A 16,185-nucleotide genomic window follows, 5' to 3' on the forward strand; every position below is an offset into this window, starting at 1 on the left:
TAGTATGGATGGGGCAGACACACACAGTCCCTGCGTCCTGAGAGATGTGAGGCCGAGGGAGGAGCCGCAGGGGGCAGGACGGACAAGGGAGGGGCGAAGCTATGGCCAAAGCTGGTCTGGGGCGGAGCTAAGAAGGTAGGCGGAGCTAGAGTGGGTAGGCTTAAAGCGAAGGCGGAGATCGATCCCGGTAAGTACAAGGCCTGGTTAGGACCACAGCTGAAAGCAAGATAGTGGGAGGGGACAAATTTGGAGAGGACAGGACCTGGAGAAAGGACAAGAGCGGGAAAGAAATCTCCGTGGCCCAAAGGAAGATAAGGAAGGCAGGGACAGCGACAGAGAACGAACGGGCAGTTTGGGGTGAGAGCTGGGGGTGGAATCGGGATTCATAGTCAGAGTAACTGAAGAAATTGTAGAACTCAGACGGGACCTGGAGGCGGGAGCTAGTCCAGGATACGGAGGGCGGAGCTAGTGAGAACAGAGCTTGGACTGGATTTGAACAAAAGCTGGGCCACAGGCAAAGGAAGGGCCAGGTTAGATGCAGAGCAGGGATGAGGCCAAGCTAATCTTGGACTGGTGGCCAGGGCAGTTCAGGGTGCTGTAATAGAGCTGGACCGGCGTGGGGAAGCGAAGGAGCGGCCGTGAGCTGTTCTGCAGTGAGAGCAGAGCAGAGACCCAAGAAGGGGTGGAGCCTGGGGCCCCGCGGGGCGGGGTTCTCACCCAGGCACTCTGTAGCCCGCGGGCTCGCACGGAAGCCAGAGCCGCAAACGCAGCGGAAGCTGCCTGGTGTGTTCTCGCAGCGCCCCGGAGCACAGGGCACAGGCACGCGGCGACACTCATCTACGTCTGAGGGCACGAAGCAGGCTAGTTACGTGGTGGCCAGGCAGAGGACTCTCCACCCCAGCTCCGGCTTCACTGAACCCCCTTCTGCCTAGCTTACCTACGCAGCGAGTGCCCTGGGGGCTGAGCCGGAAACCTGGGTCGCACGCACAGGTGTAGCCACTGGGCCGGGGAACGCAGCGTCCAGGACCACAAACCTGGGGATTGCGCTGGCACACTCTGGAGGAAGGACCTGGGGGAGCCAGTCAGCCAGGTTCCCATAACTGAACTTCTTGTCCTTTCCATCCCAGAACAGTGAGTGCCCTTAGTTCCTTTAAAGTACCTGATGAGTGTCCCCTCAAGTGTAATCTTGGAGGATCATATTCATACTGTCATTTACTCAGCGAGAGTCTCATCAGACCTGTCTGAACCCACCCACAATGACACATATCCCGTACTTCAGAGCTATTTTCTTGAAACCTCTGACGATGCCTATTTTACGGGATAAGAAATGGTCTCAGAATTTAACTGGCTCTGGTACCTGAGGGAGCCACTACCCAAACCTTCAAATTCTTCCCTCTCCTCATCCTTCCTCACATCTTTCATCTTTCCCAACACCTTCACCCTGAAGTCTTGCCACACAGAAGTCACAGTATTTTGGCTAACACCCTCAGATTCCTATAGCACCTGATTCAGGACTCTCTGGACCGGTCCAAGCAGGGGTGCTGGGCAGGGGAAATTCAGGACCAGGTCGAGGCTGGGGTTCGGGTCGAGGCTGGGGTTCAGGTCGAGGCCGGGGTTCAGGTCGAGGCCGGGGTTCAGGTCGAGGCCGGGGTTCGGGCCGTGGCTGAGGTTCAGGCCTAGGCCGAGTGGGCAGAAAGCCTGGTAAAGAAAGTATGTGGATCCAAATTTAGGCGTTCTTGCTTGCCCCTCCTCTCCAGTGTCCTATGGACCTCGGGCAGCACCTGGAAAATGACGTCCCCTCCATCTAGGACTCAGCTCACCTGCGGGTGGCCGAGCAGTGGCTGGTGGAGCACGAGGCTGAGTGAAGTCCACTCGATCCTGGCTCAGGGGTCTGGTGTTGTAGCGGAGATCAGAGGCTGAATAGTGGTAACCAGGGCCAGCTGGGCAGATCTCCCGAAAACCCTCTGAGAACAAGACAGGGAAGGTCGGGAGAGGAGACAGAGGAGATCTTGTGAGTCCATGAATGAGCCTTGGCTGGGAAAAAAGCTTGACCTGAGATAGTGTCAAGAGTCTAGCTTATAAGCTGGATGGAGTAGTGCACGGCTAAAAACCAAAATGTTCTGGAAGCCAATGGTAGAGCCATGAGATTTTCCTCATTTGGGATAGTGGCAGAGAGTTCTGGTCCCCCCCTAACTTTAAGGTTATGTGACCCAGGAGTGGGTGTGACTAAGTAGAGAGGTGAAGCCCAGGGCTGAGTCCAGGACTATGAAGTGGTCAGAGGTTGCGAGTGTGGCCAAGGCACTGCCAGGTTTGAAGGCACTGAACCTTAGAGACTGAGGCAGGGTCTATACAGAGTCTGTGTGTGTCTGTTAGGAAGGGATGGGTCGAAAAGACTAGCTCACCTGAACCATAGGGTGGGCAGAGCTGGCAGCCTCGGCCCCAAGCCTTGCCCACACGGCTACAGCAGCAGATTTGTTTGGTGATATTTCGAAGAATGGGCAGAGAGCATCCGCCATCATGGAGCACTCGGTAGCAGGGCCCCTTTGCCTCCGAGATCACGTGTTGGGCTGGGGGATGGGAGGAAATTCTTCAGGGCGGGTGAGGAGTTCAGCGGTTCTGGGAGGGGAATAGGGAAATGGTCCCAGGGAAGATTTAGTGGGTGGGTGCGAGGGACTTTGTAGGGAAGCCTGGGGGAGGGATCTGAAAGCCGGCTGAGAGTGCCCAGAGCTTGAAGTAGGGCATAAATGAGGAGCTAAAATCAGAATCCGAAAGCTGTCTGGAGGCCAAGGGGTTGAGAGAATTTGGAGATATTAAAGGAACTCAAGATTCGGGGAGTCTGAGGGCCTTGGATGTAGATGGTTTGAGGGCTGGAGGGCAGGGCGGTGTTCTGAAACCATCTCAGAGATCTGTCTGAAGGTCCAGGATAAATCTGAGGGGGGCCTGAAAGTCTAGAAGGGGTTGGGGAGCTGATGGGATTAAGGGTCCATGAATACTCTGGGATACGATCTAGGGTCAGCAGCGGTTTGGGATCCAGCTGCAGAACGCCCCTCCCGGTGTCTCACAGATACAGCTGCTTCGGGAAGAGTCCAGCAGGAAACCGTCCGGACACACACACGTGTACCCGCCACGAGTGTTGGCACACTCCCCATGTTGGCAACGCCCACCTGTGGCGCACTCATCCACATCTGCAGAAAAGAGGAAGTTTTTGGCAGTAAGGGACTACATCCCTAGCAGCCCTGCCTCCCTCCCCTGCGGTGCCTTACCTACGCAGGAACCATTAACCCTCTCGAAGCCGGTTGGACATGGTCCATTTGGGCCATTCACTGGGTTGGAGTTCCCTGTGGAGAAAGGAGGGGTCGGAGCAGGGAGAGAGGTTGGCAGGGGACAGCCAAGCAGTTTTGAAGAAAGGTTAAGTGGGAAGGGCTAAAAGGAGTGAGGTGTGGTTTTAGTACCAAATCAGCTTCCTTTTGGCAGCTTAGTAAGTACCTTCGGAGGATCTAGAAATGCATGGATGAGACCAAGGCACAGAAGCCGATTGAAAGTGTGACCAAAGTCAGAAAATGGGGTAAATGGACTCAACGGTATTGAAAAAAAACTAGACTAGACACGACCCCCATAACAAGGTAGGTATAGCTAGAATTTGTGACTGAGGTTTATCTGTGCCCGGAGGAGAAGGTTTGGGGACGACCTGGGGCTTACCCAGGTGTTCCGAGCACGGCTGACAATCATGAACACCCCAGGCCAAGCCCTCCCCTCGGCAGCATACTTCCTGAGTCCGGAGCCCGGGCAGCGGCGACGCACACTGTTGGAGAAGTGATGCGTGAGCGCGCCCCCGCGCGGTGGTATGCTTTAGGGGGGTCCCCCAGCCCGCGGGCCTGATCTCACTTCGCTTCCGCGCAATTCCCTGAAACAGTAACCGAAGCCAGAGGCGTCTGAGTAGCCGTCCTGGCGTGGCGCGCTCTGTGCCAGCACTGTGTAGGGCGCCGCCGCCTCGGCGCGTGCTGCCGCTTCAGCCCTGGCTAGGGCTTCAGGGTTCGCCTCTTCCCAGGGGCCCGACACGCGTTCCACCTGGTGCACCACTACCGAGGCCTCCTGAGGGTGCTCCACGTGCACGCTCACCATTGATGCCACACCTGAGCAGAGGCAAGATGGACAAAGGGGTATGTCTACGCGAGTTCTGCCTTGCTGGGGCTAGAGTGGGGAGGTGAGCTGAGGACGGGTACTTGATATTTGGGTGAGTTTCTTGTGGGGGAGGGTGCTGTAATGTCATCAGGCCTGCAGTTTTCAGTGATCCTCCTGCCTCTGCACCCCGAGAGGTGGGATTACAGATGGAAGCTACCAAACCGGGCTGGGGAGGGTAGCAGAGAAGGCAACAAACTTGGCCAGAGAACGGTCAAGTTCCTGAAGTGAAAGCGGGTTCAGAGGCCCTTTAGCTAAATTCTCCTCACCATGTTCGTCATCGCGGTGATTGGCTAGTGGCATGGTGTACACGGAGCGGGTAAGGCCCGGCATGGCTGGGGCCGGGGGCCGAGCCCCCGAGGAATGTAATTGGCAGAATTTGCCAGCGAAATCCGGGGGACAAAGGCAACGGTCAGGCTTCACACACACACCACCGTTGTGACAGATCAAGGGACATAGGTCTGAGGAGAAAGCAAGGACACAGAGAAATCAGTGCTATGCCTGACAGACAGCCCTGCGTCGGGAACCCAAGCTAACTCAGTCCCCAGGGCTGTAACTCGAGGCCCTCGAGGTACACTCATCCTAAATCTCTCTACTTTAGGTGTCTTTTTTGTTTATTTGCTTTTGTTTTGAGGTAGGGGCTAATGTAGCCCAGGCTAGCCTCGAAAACCGACTATATAGCCATGATTGAACTCCTGATCCTCCCAATTTTGGGGATAACAGCAGGATGCCACCACCACACCAGGCTTTTATTTTAGCTGTCTTGTGGCCATTGGCCAAATCTGGCCGACTATACGACTACATCGGTTGGGACTAAGTGGGCTCACTCCACCCCCTCTCTCTTCATTCTCTTTCCCATTTTCCTGGCGGAGTTCGGGCGTTCTAGTCCCGCCCACTGAGTTAACTCCGCCCACCAAAGCTCTCTTTGCCCAACCCAACTCATCCACTTTCTGCCTCCTTAGCCAGAACCCAAGAAGTCCCAGCTTTTCCTTTGGCTAGGCACTCCTTTCTAGTCCAGCCCACACAGCCTTCTACCTGAGATTGTAAACTCCGCCTAACCATGACACCTGGTAGCTTTAGCCCCGCCCACTCACTTTCTACCTCTGATTTGCCCTGACTCACGCCCCTCCTACAGCTGGCGAGCTCCGAGACTTAGTCTGCCTACTCCCTCAGACGGTTTGCAGTTTAAACACCGCCCCCCCCCCCCCCCGCCTTCGGTAGCACCGGGCGGGGCAACTAGCGGGGACGCGCCTCTACTCCCCTCTGCGCGCCCTCTCTGGGCCCCAGGCCACCTCTGGGCGGGGCACTGCCAGCTGTGCAGCGGGTAAACAAAGAAAGGGGTGCAGCGGGGGCAGGGCGTCGTCTCCGCATTCCGGACCCTTGGGGAGCCCCGGACTGCTGAGCCAAAGGAGGCCGGACGTGTCTTTCGAGGGCACCCCCCTCCCTTCCTCCCCTGGGGCTGCCGAAAACAGCTGGAGACAGCTGCGCTCAGGGGAAGGAGGGAGCAGACAGTCCGGGCTGTCCCGGGAGGTGTGTGTGGGATTTTCTGAGCCCCAATTGTACAAAAGAAAGCATGGGATGGGGGTGGGGGCGGGAAACCTCAATTTAGACTTGTCAGGAGACAGGCGTCCTCGGAAGCTATGAGCATGGAGGCAGTACTCTGGGGTTAAAAAACGACCCAAGTTTTCCAGGAGGCAGGGAGAAGCTAGTTCAGAGCAAATCTAGGCTCCAAACTAAGAATCTTTCAAGTCCTTTCGGAGAGTTGCCTAGAAAACAGGACTTTCTGGAGGCGGGGGTGTGGCCCATGTGAGGGTGCCGAGGATAAGGAGAAACGGAGTCTGGAAGTTTCCAACATATTAAGAGTCTCAAGTTGCTGGGACCTTTGGATTCTGTGGAGAGTCCTACCCCTTCCTAGCTAAGGGACTGGTTGCCCAGAGTTTGATTAGTGGCTGTCTATGATAACAGACAAATAACAGTCTCTGGAGTATTCTTGGGAGGATCCGTTGATTGAAACCAATTCTGGGATTCTCTGACGATGGGAGTCCCAAGTTCCTAGGGGGAGGGTGGGACAGAACTTGAAGAGAGGAATCGGGAATCTACATTAGAAATAGAAGAAAATAGGAGACTACGTGGGGGAGAGAATTGAGGGGAGGGCTGGCGGGGGGAGAGTTATCCCCACTTAAGGCTTGTGCTTGAGGGTTCTGGGGAAGTGGGAAGCCGTTGGGTGACAATTCTAGAGTTCCCCAGGGAGGGGCACAGCTTGGAGGAGTACCTCCAAAGACGGCCACGGAACTTCTCGGAGGCGTTCCTGGAGTGTTTGACCCGGGGTGAAGAGGGACCTTAGGATCCGGTGATCAGAAACCCGGATCTCCTGTTAGGAGCGTGAACCCTGGACTCCCGGTACTTAACGAGGTTCTTTAAATGACAGTTCAAGGAGGGCTCAACTGAGAAGCAAGATTGCAAAGATGGCAGTGTCTCTGATAGGTAGAGGCCACCAAGGCTAGGGGCATTTCTTAGTTTCTTAAGTCATTTCACTGCCTACTCTTGGCTTTGAATGCAGACCCCCTAGCTCAGGGTGCCCATACCAGGGGCTTACTACTAGATGGGCAAAGTTAACTTCATGTCCTACACTGTTGGAAGAACAGGGAGCTAAGGACATCAGGGTCTTGACGAGGTCAGTCCGCCTTCACATGTCCCTCCTTGTGCCTCCAGGGGCTTGGCACCCGCCTGGGCACGGCGCCTGGCACGGGCGAGTTGGGGCTGGGCCGGGAGGAGTGAAGGAAGGAGGGAGGAAGGGGCGGAGAGAGGGCGGGGTAGCAGGCGGGGGCTCAGGCGGGAGATGAGCTCACGCCGACGGGTTGGGCTGGCTGGGGGCCAGCCTGGGCGAGTTCTCGGCGCCAGGGGCCCCACTCCCCATTCCAGAGGGCGTGAGGAGTGGGAGGCAAGTAAAACCCGAACCCCCGAGAACCATTCCACCCCCACCCCCTGGGATAGCAGGTGGCGCGCCCTCCCGACCTCACCTGAACCCCAGAGTGCTCCCCTTGTCTAGAGGTGGCTGAAGCGCAAGCTCGCCCCTCCTCCCCCAGGGGGCGCCCTTTCCCCGGGCCTCCTCTCTGGATATCTGTCGCACGTGGAACCGCAGTAACTCAGGTCTTGCCGGAAAGACACTCTGTCTTTTCTGGGCCCCCTGTCTCTCAGCTCTTCATCACAGACAATCCCACGCTGGACTCTTCTCCCCCTCCCAAAGACAGACACAGAAACTTGAGACAAGCAGGGTCCCCCATGCGACCCTGAAACAGTCCCTGCTAACTTACTACGCACAATCTCTGAATTTGGACCCCTTCCCAAAAGTTCCCAGGTCTCTCAATTCTGAGATCCCCGCCTTGACTGAAAGGGATGAGAGCCATTCCCAGTCCGTTCATGGGGGACACCACGGGTCCTCGAAAATACTCATTGCTCCTGAAATCAGCGTCCTAGGGACCCACTCCCCAGACCAGGAATTCAGAGCCCCCTTCCTCAAATACCCTCACGCACTCCTCAGCACTCTGTACAAGGAATCTGATCTCCTGATCCCAAAGGCATTGTCTCCGGGGGTCCTCCCTCTGGGCACTCCTCCCTCGGGAGCACCACCCGGCACTCACAGGCGCGGAAGCCGGGTCCCCCCGGGGCCGCCCCGCCGGGCGCGCCGCTGTCCACGCTGGTGGTGTTGCGGGGCGCGCAGGTCGGGGTACAGCGGGAGCCGGTGGGCCCATGGATGCAACGCAGGCCGCACACGGCGGGGGTGAAGCGCACGCGGAGACGCTCTCGGGGTCGGCCCAGCGCGGGCTGCGGCCCCAGCTGCGCCAGCAGCACCAATAGCGACACCCAGTGCAGCCGCGCGCCGCCCGCCATGGCTGCAGCGCCGCGCTCCACCGCGCCGCCGCCCCAGCCCGCCCGAGGGGCCCGGCCGCACCCGCCCGCTCGCCCGCCCGCCCGCCCGCGGGGGAGGGCGGCCGCGCCCCCGCTCAGCCCCCACCCCCCCCCGCTCCCTCCCGGGCGGCCGCGCGGGGGCGCGTGGGGCTGGGCGCTTAGCCAGAGGCGCGAAGGCTGGGCGCTAGATTCGCAGGGGGAAGGGGAGGGCGCCCCCTCTGCTCCCACCCGCACTCCAACAAGTGGATGGGGCGCGCTGGGGAGTAGCAAGGAAGGGAACAGGTGGGGGCGGGCGGGTTTGCCCTCATATAGAGTTGAATCCATACAGAGGAAATCCATCAGAGCAAGGGGGGCCGCGTTTGGGGAGCCAGCTAAAGGCTGGTCCTTTGACTAGGCACAGGGAAAAGGGTTTTCATCTAGCTAGAGGACAAGGATGGGCATGTGGGCAGCGACATGGCACATCTGTGGGTGATGAAAGAGTTGGTGCACTGGGCACATAAAGGAATTAGAAGAGCTGGATTCTGGAAAGAAGGCTATGAGGGTTACGCCTGAAGATGTTAGTTACATCCGGCCAAGACTCTACACCTGGTGGAAGAGGTCGGAATGGATAAAGGCAAGGGATGGGTGCAGACTGTGGGTGGGGGTCCTCACATCTGGTCTGGGACTCACATCTGGAAAACTTTAGGAAGGAGGGGATGCATCTGGGCTGACGGCCACACAGCAGGAGGGGGCTTCTGAGGGTGGTTGAGTCTATGGAGCGTTCTAGTCTGGGCTGCAGTAAGAAAAGGGCCAAGGGAGGGTCTGGCATGTGAGAGGGGAAGGCCTCTGGCCCCCAGCCGTCCCGCAATCTCGGGCATTCTGTGCCCGGGCAGGCGCCAACCCGCACAATCGCTTTTGTTGTCTGGGCTGGTTCAGCCTCGCTTTCTGTTGGGCGAGTTGCCCCCCTCTTCAGCCGCAGGAGCCCGGACGCCTGGCTTCCCGGCCCCACCCCGATGGGTCAGCGCCTTTGGCCTGCGTCTAGTTCTGTCCCTGGCTCACCTCGTACTGCCGTACTGCCGGACGCAGGGGTCCCTAGAGGTGGCCGCGTCCTGGGGAGTGGGGTGGGCTGAGCTACAAAGGGGGACTGGTTGGCGGCGGCAGCACCGTGGGAACCAGACGGCTTTATCTGGCCCGGAACCACCCCCTCCACCCGCTTCGCGGAGGAAGGGCGGATGTTCTTACCCCGGGCCCGGCCGGCAGGGGAGCGATGTGGGGGCCTCCTTTTCAGCAATGCCCGGGCCCACGGCCCTCGGGGCCGCCTTTGCCTCAGCAGAGCTCGGGCCTCCTGCAAACTGAGTGGAAGGGGACAGAAGAGGCTGTCACTACTGTTAAACTAGCCCCTCACCTCCAGAAAAGGGACCTCCTAAGCCAGAAGCATTTCTAGGAGCGGCTCTGTCCAACACTGCCCCCAGCCCTTTTATGGGGAGCAAGCCTGGGATGTTCTTTAGAAAAATACTTTTAGAGAAAAGACTGTGGAAGAGGAAAAAATAAAAAAGAGGAACGGAGAGAGAGGAGGAGAGTTGAGACTTAGAAACGGAAGGGACAACACAGGAACAGAGAGATGAGGTGGATGCAAAGAAGAAGAGGGGCGGGGCGTGTGTGTGCACAGAGACGGAGCAGATCCAGAGGCAAAAACCCAATGGTGAAGCCAGGCAAGGAAAAGAATACATAGAACCACAGTGACTGAAAGTGAAAGATCAGTGTATGTATGGTGGTAGTGGTGGGGTGACTGTAGATGTCCCTGAGGGGAGATGCGGGAGTGGAAGAATCATATGCTTACGTCAGCGGCTGCCAGTTGAGGGACACCTGTCTCTTCTCCACAGGGCTGGGGCTGGGCACTGGAGGTGTTGGGGTCAGGCACCCCTGGAGACCTATGCACCTGTCAGGTGAGCAGTTCCGGGCCCTGCAAGAAGCTTCAGAGACAATCAGGGACTCAGTGGAGAATCAGCGAGGCTGAGCCTCTGTTGAATGCATCACTTCTTCATTTTGGATGAGGCTGGGGAAGGAGGCCTCTCATCCCCCACCTATCATATCCCACGTGGAAGAACCCACCTCTGGTGCAGCGGCCCCTCCTAGGTGCCTGGCCTAGGCAGCAGCGACAGACGGCAACGCTGTAAACAGGAGAGTGGAAGCTGTTCAGGCCCCTAGCGCCCCCAAACAAAAAGGCAGGGGTGGATCACAGAGAAGAAACCAAGATGATAAGACTTGAGGGAACTGCAAGCAGAGGAGTTACTTGAGGCTCTTCTTAGCCTGCCTGTGCAACTAGAAGAGGCAAACTGGCCTAGACTTTCGGGAAAGGCCACAAAAAATTTACATCTCTGTATCTTATGAAATTCACTATCATCATCATCATCATCATCAATCATCATTATTCGAAAAAGATGCTCATTATGTAGCTCTGATTGGCCTCGAACTCATTATTATTATTTTGAGACCGCCCTTGCTGGTCTAGAACGTACTGCGTAGCCCAGGAAGTCCTCAAATTCACGACAATCCTCTGATTAATCCCCTCTAATGCTAAGGTTACACACGTAAGCCACCACACCAGACTTAACATGGTTTTAAGAAACATCCAAAGGAGATTTCTAAGTGCATCATCTCCAAGCCCTGATGGTCTGGGATCTAGAACTCCGCCCACTAATTCGTCCCGAGTCGGGACTCAGCGGCCATCCTGAGCCTGGCCGATAGGTGGCGCCACATACACAGACCTCGGCAGCTGTGCACCGCAGTGTCTCAGACTGCGGGTCCAGCTCAGTGCTGAGGTGGAAGGGGATACCGAAGTCCAGGACTGGGAATCCTGAGGCCCGACTCCTCTCCAGTTCCCGCCTTTTCAGGCTGAAGGTCCCGGGACCAGCGTCTCCTGGCCCTTGGGCTTCAGTGTCTGGGAGGAAAGGGTCTTTCCTGGACATGTCTCCGCTCCACAGGGTCTCAGCGGTCGACCCTCAGCTATACTGCCAGAATGTCGCAACCCAGCCCCCCCCCCCCGACAAGTCCATTATCCCCAAGTTAAAGGGGGGCGAGGAATGAAGGTGCACGTTTAGGCCCAGAGAGAACAACCCTGGAAGATGCTGAGAAAGGGAATCCAATGCGCAAACCCATTCCAGATGAGTGGGGGCTCAGTGGGGTAGGAAGCTGCCCCGGGGGAGCCTCCGAGACCCCCAATCCGGTCGCCATCCCTCCCGCTTTTTCTCCAGGTTAACCCCTTCCCAGTCCCGCCCCCTACGCGGCTCGGGTTACTAAACGCATTCCCAGAGACCGAGGGAGCAGAGCCCACGGCCTTTGTAACGGAGCGCAGGGCTGCCAGGCGCAGGGCCGGGGTTCTAGGCAGACTGTCTCCTCCGATCCTGTCACCCGCAGACGAGAGAGGTGCCTATTACCCCCAAGTTAATAAACTATCCTGGATCTCACCACCAAATCATTCGTAATTCATTCAATCCCGATGAGCTCTGATCTCAGCAAACCAAAGCATCAGAAAACCTGAGGATCCCCTACATAGGTCGCCCTCCCCCGCCCCGCCAGCGGCCCGTTCGCGTCTTCCTAATCCATTAGAAGAATCCAGAAGTCCTTTCCAATTAATCCAGCGCCCCTAAAACCCAGAACACGGCAATTCTTCTTTAAGATCTCACCACGACCTTCCAGCATCCTGTTTTCTTGAGGACTCAAGAAACTTGGGGAGCTCCAGGCTAGTTCAAGGGCCCCACCCATCTCATTCTAAGAAAGCTCGAAGCCTTACCGTGGTAACAACTGGGGTTCCTCTCCCCCAATAAACTCTAGAATTGGCTGGAGCCTTATCCATCCCACGACCCTGGAGGGACCCCTTCACATTCTCAGCACTTCTCGAATTTTAACGCCAGCAAAATAGGGACTCCTAATAGATCGAAAGCTTTGGCCGTAGCATCCTACCAAAAACATCTGCTTTGTAGTCTCCTAAATCTGAAGGTCTTGCTCCTCCGGGACCACCAGACTTACTGGGTGCAGCATGCACGAGGAAGAAGAGTCTGCAGTGGGCTTACCCAGCCTGGTGGCCCGGGACCACCGTGTCCTCGACGGCCTGGCTAGAGCTGGGGGTGGGGCTGGGGCTGGGGCCGCTAGCAGAGGTGGCGGCTGAGAGCAGCAGCAGCAGCAGGAGGGGGCGGTGGCCACCGAGGCCAGACCGGCGCATCCTGTCGGGTGCAGAGTCCGGCTCCAGGAGGGCAGCGTGTCCAGTGGGTCGGGATCGGCCTGGCCCCAGCCCCGCCCCCTCCCCCGCCCCAGCCGGAGGCCGACTCACTTTCTCCACCGTGCAAGCCTGGGGCTGTGAAACTTCCCGCCAATCAGATGCCTGCGCTGCCAGAGCTCTGAGAGAGGCCAATCGGTTCTCGACAGGGGAGGGGCTACACGGACAGGTGCCGGGCGGGGAGTTCTCCTGGAGGTGGGAGGATACTGCAAAAGAATCTCTCTTGAGGCAGAGGGCGGTCCAGGTCTTCTAAGCTGGACTTAGGCTAGCAGGCCTCATCCCTCGCACAGCGCTGGGGGATTCTGTTAGAATGTAGCTGTCTGGCTAACGGAACTGATAGTTCCCCAGGTACCCACCTACCAGGCAAGAGACCAGACATGGTGGTGGCACTTCTCAGGGTGAGGCAGGGCGATCCTGAGTTCCAGGCCAGCCTGAGCTACATACTGAGCCCTTCCTTCCTCCTTGGCCACCCCCAAGTCTCGAAGAAACAAGAATTTAGTATTGGAGTACCAGTCTCACATTCAACCCAGGTGTCCTCTCTGTCACCCACATCAAGCCTTCCAGAAAGATGGCCCTTTCCCAAGGCCCTGTCCGTTGTTCCAGCCTCACCATCTGCAAAGACTTGTCCCTCCCAAGTTCTGCCCTTCTGTGAATCCAGGCTACGCCCTTGACCAGACAGCTCCCCTGAGGACTCCCAGCTCTACCCCTCCCACACCCCTCTCTGCCTTAGTCCCTAGGAGACACCAGAACCCCTTCTCTGCCTCACTCCTTAAAGTCTCCCCCAACTACCATCACAAGCCCAGAACAATAGCCTTTGTTTTTGGAGACCTCCAGTCCCCTCCTTTCGGGTGAGAAGGAGCTTAGGCTACAGGAGATAGTAAGCCCACCCACTCACTTTAGTGGGTTCCAGACTCCAGGCTCCCCTTACAACCTCCAAACTGAGTGGATCTCAAGCCCAGCTTCCCTGCCATAGGAACTCGAGTTCCAGCCTGGCATGGTAGTGTAAGCTCTGAATGCTGGTACTTGGGAAGGAGAGCTGGGGAAACTCCAGGCCAGCCTGGTGTAATAGCAAATTCGAGCCATCTAGAGCCGCATGGCAAGAGCCTGTTTCCAAACAAACCAACCTCAAGTTCCCACCCTCTTAGCCTCATGAACCCCCAGAGCTTCAGTCTGCCCCCTAAGTTGCTTCTTTTGCTTTAGCTTCAGACAGAGAGAAAGGGGATACGGTTCCCCTTGGAATCCCAAACCCCACTCTCCCTGGGTTGCTCCACTTCTGGGTTTGAAGCCTCATCTCTCAACAGTTCAACTATTTTTCCTCAAATTTGCTCGGAATTGGCCTTGGGCGTCTGCTCCCCCTTAATTGACCTCCCATGTTTGAAGATTGTAGGTATGTGCCTACCATGCACCAGCCAGCTTGTTGACTAGATAAAGCAGTAGCCCTGCCCCTCCCCCCGGGCAAATTGGGGTTCCAGCCACAGAAGGTAATCAGGCCTCAGGCCCTTCTGCACCAGCCTCCTCAGACAGAGAACAGGGAATGTTCCAGATTCATGCCACCCTCTATTCCCATTCTTTCCAATGGAAGGTGTACAGGACACACACCTCACCCCTCCCTGCAATGAGCCACACGGGCTGACTCACACAGCTGCCTTCACACCATTACTACCACGTATAGCAGCAGCACATGCCTCCCGTACCAACACCTAGACACCAGAGCCCACCCACTGTCCGGGGCCATACAGGCCCCAGGAGCAGTAATGTCGGCAGTCAGGACTCATTTACGGCGATTCGTGGGCTGACCCAGTGCAGTGATGGAGTGCCAGCTTTGCCCATTAACTGTGCTCTATGCTTCTGTCATTGTGTACCACCCCCCAAGTCCCTGCTCACGTGGCCCTCTGGAACACCATGTCCCTCACCTGTCTCTCCCCTCCCCATATCCTACCCTGTGGCTGGAGCATTTGCTGGGGGCGCTGCCGAAATTTCTCCCTTCTGCCCAGGATCCAGGGCATCGTCAATGCTCGTTGCTAGGCAACAGCCTCTGGCTCACCACTGCAACTTCCGGGGATGGCAGGAATGGTACTGGCTTCCCTCCCTCCCCCAATTTGGATTCTCCAGTTCCCATTTCTTATATTTATATCCTATTTATGTTATTTTTGCGATTCTGGTAGGATCTCAAAACCAGAAACCCTCTAGAGCTCTGGACCATAGCATTCTAGAAGATTCTCCACATTGTTCTCTCCTCTGTATACTATTTCATTCCTAGTATTGAAAAATACACTTCAGTATGACAATATGCTCTTCTAGAATGTGAGCGTTCCAGAGATACAAGGGTTTTCTAGCATGGAAAAAAAATGGCCTCAGTGTTCTAGACCTCTGTCCATCACAAAGCACCCTCATATTTTAGATTTCCTGCCATTCTAGTCCCCACATATTCATTAGAATCCCTACCATTCACATATTCCCCAGAACATAGTGTCCTGGCATGTTAAAAAAAAATCCTGAGTTTGGGGTCTGTGGGCATTCCAGGATATCCTGGTTTTAGAGTCATCCACCTTTTAATACTCCCATTTGTGTCCTGGATGCTCCGGCAATCCAGAGGACTCTATGCCACTTTGGATTGTTTTTGGAGGGGTGGAGTAAGACAGTGTCTCATGTAACCCAGTCTGGCTTCAAACTCATGTAGTGAAGGATGACTTTGAACTCCTGATCTTCCTATCTTAGCCTCAGGAGTGCTAGATTCTAGGCATGAGCACTGAGTTGAGCCCTTGACTTCTGCCTAGGTTTCTCTCTCTCTCTCTCTCTCTCTCTCTCTCTCTCTCTCTCTCTCTCATTTATTATTATTATTATATTTGTGTTTTAATTTTACACATCAGTCCTCCCCCCTCCCGCCCCACCCCCATCTTCCCCCCATCCCCTCCCCTCCATTCCCATGTCCTCCAGGGCCAAGACTCCCCTGGGGATTCATTTAAACCTGGTGGATTCAGTACAGGCAGGTCCTGTAACCTCCTTCTAGGCTGAGCAAAGTGTCCCTGTGTAAGCCCAAGGTTCCAAACAGCCAGCTCATGCACTAAGGACAGGTCTGGGTCCCACTGCCTGGGTGCCTCCCAAACAGTTCAAGCTATTCAATTGTCTCGCTTATCCAGAGGGCCTGATCTAGCTGGGGGCTCCACAGCCTTTGGTTCATAATTCATGTGCTTCCATTCGATTGGCTATTTGTCCCTGTGCTTTTTTCAATCTTGGTCTCAACAATTCACGCTCTTACAGTCCCTCCTCTTTCTCGACAATTGGACTCCTGGAGCTCCACCTGAGGCCTAGCTGAGGATCTCTGCATCCACTTCCATCAGTTATTGGATGAGAGTTCCAGCACAACTGTTAGGGTGTTTGGCCATCTAATCACCAGACTAGGTCAGATCAGACTTTCTCTCGACCATTGCCAGCAGACTACAGAGGATGTATCATTGTGGATTTCTGGGGACCTCTCCATCACTCTGCCTATTCCTGTTCTCATGTGGTCTTCACTTATCATGGTCTGTTATTCCTTGTTCTCCCTTCATGTTCTTGATCCAGCTTCCTATCTTAGCCTCAGGAGTGCTAGATTCTAGGCACCAGCGCTGAGTTGAGCCCTTGACTTCTGCCTGTTTTGTTTTTTGTTTTGTTTTGTTTTATTTTTTTTGACCAGGTCTCATACTATGTAACTTTGGCTAGCCTGAAACTTACTATGTAAACTGGGCTGGTCTTGTGTACTCAGAGAGATCCACCTGCCTCTGCCTCCTGAGTGCGGAGCCTAAAGGCGTGCATGACTATGCCAGACAGCAGTACTCTCATGTGACCCCTCTCCGCCCTCA

General features: G+C 56.1%; 1 protein-coding gene across 2 annotated transcripts in view; it reads right to left on the minus strand.

Annotated features, from left to right (window-relative positions):
- Positions 1-14,355, minus strand: part of Ltbp4 (latent transforming growth factor beta binding protein 4) — a 34,944-nt gene extending 20,589 nt beyond the window's left edge. Inside the window, exons 1-15 of one of the 2 annotated variants that reach the window (XM_036187635.1) lie at positions 14,283-14,355; positions 12,141-12,549; positions 10,180-10,238; positions 9,908-10,040; positions 9,310-9,419; positions 4,449-4,640; positions 3,886-4,133; positions 3,700-3,802; positions 3,264-3,338; positions 3,063-3,185; positions 2,403-2,567; positions 1,821-1,964; positions 1,504-1,698; positions 938-1,069; positions 718-843 (exon numbers count right to left, since the gene is read on the minus strand). In XM_036187635.1, the coding sequence (XP_036043528.1) occupies positions 718-843; positions 938-1,069; positions 1,504-1,698; positions 1,821-1,964; positions 2,403-2,567; positions 3,063-3,185; positions 3,264-3,338; positions 3,700-3,802; positions 3,886-4,133; positions 4,449-4,640; positions 9,310-9,419; positions 9,908-10,040; positions 10,180-10,238; positions 12,141-12,549; positions 14,283-14,349 (2,281 nt within the window). In that variant the 5' untranslated portion in view covers positions 14,350-14,355. Of the gene's footprint in view, positions 1-717; positions 844-937; positions 1,070-1,503; positions 1,699-1,820; positions 1,965-2,402; positions 2,568-3,062; positions 3,186-3,263; positions 3,339-3,699; positions 3,803-3,885; positions 4,134-4,448; positions 4,641-7,820; positions 8,093-9,309; positions 9,420-9,907; positions 10,041-10,179; positions 10,239-12,140; positions 12,550-14,282 lie in introns of those variants that run through there. The other variant, XM_036187641.1, reaches the window with a different exon arrangement.
- Between the last annotated feature and the right edge of the window lie 1,830 nt (positions 14,356-16,185).

Source organism: Onychomys torridus, chromosome 1 (assembly GCF_903995425.1).
Source record: "Onychomys torridus chromosome 1, mOncTor1.1, whole genome shotgun sequence".
NCBI lineage: Eukaryota > Metazoa > Chordata > Mammalia > Rodentia > Cricetidae > Onychomys > Onychomys torridus.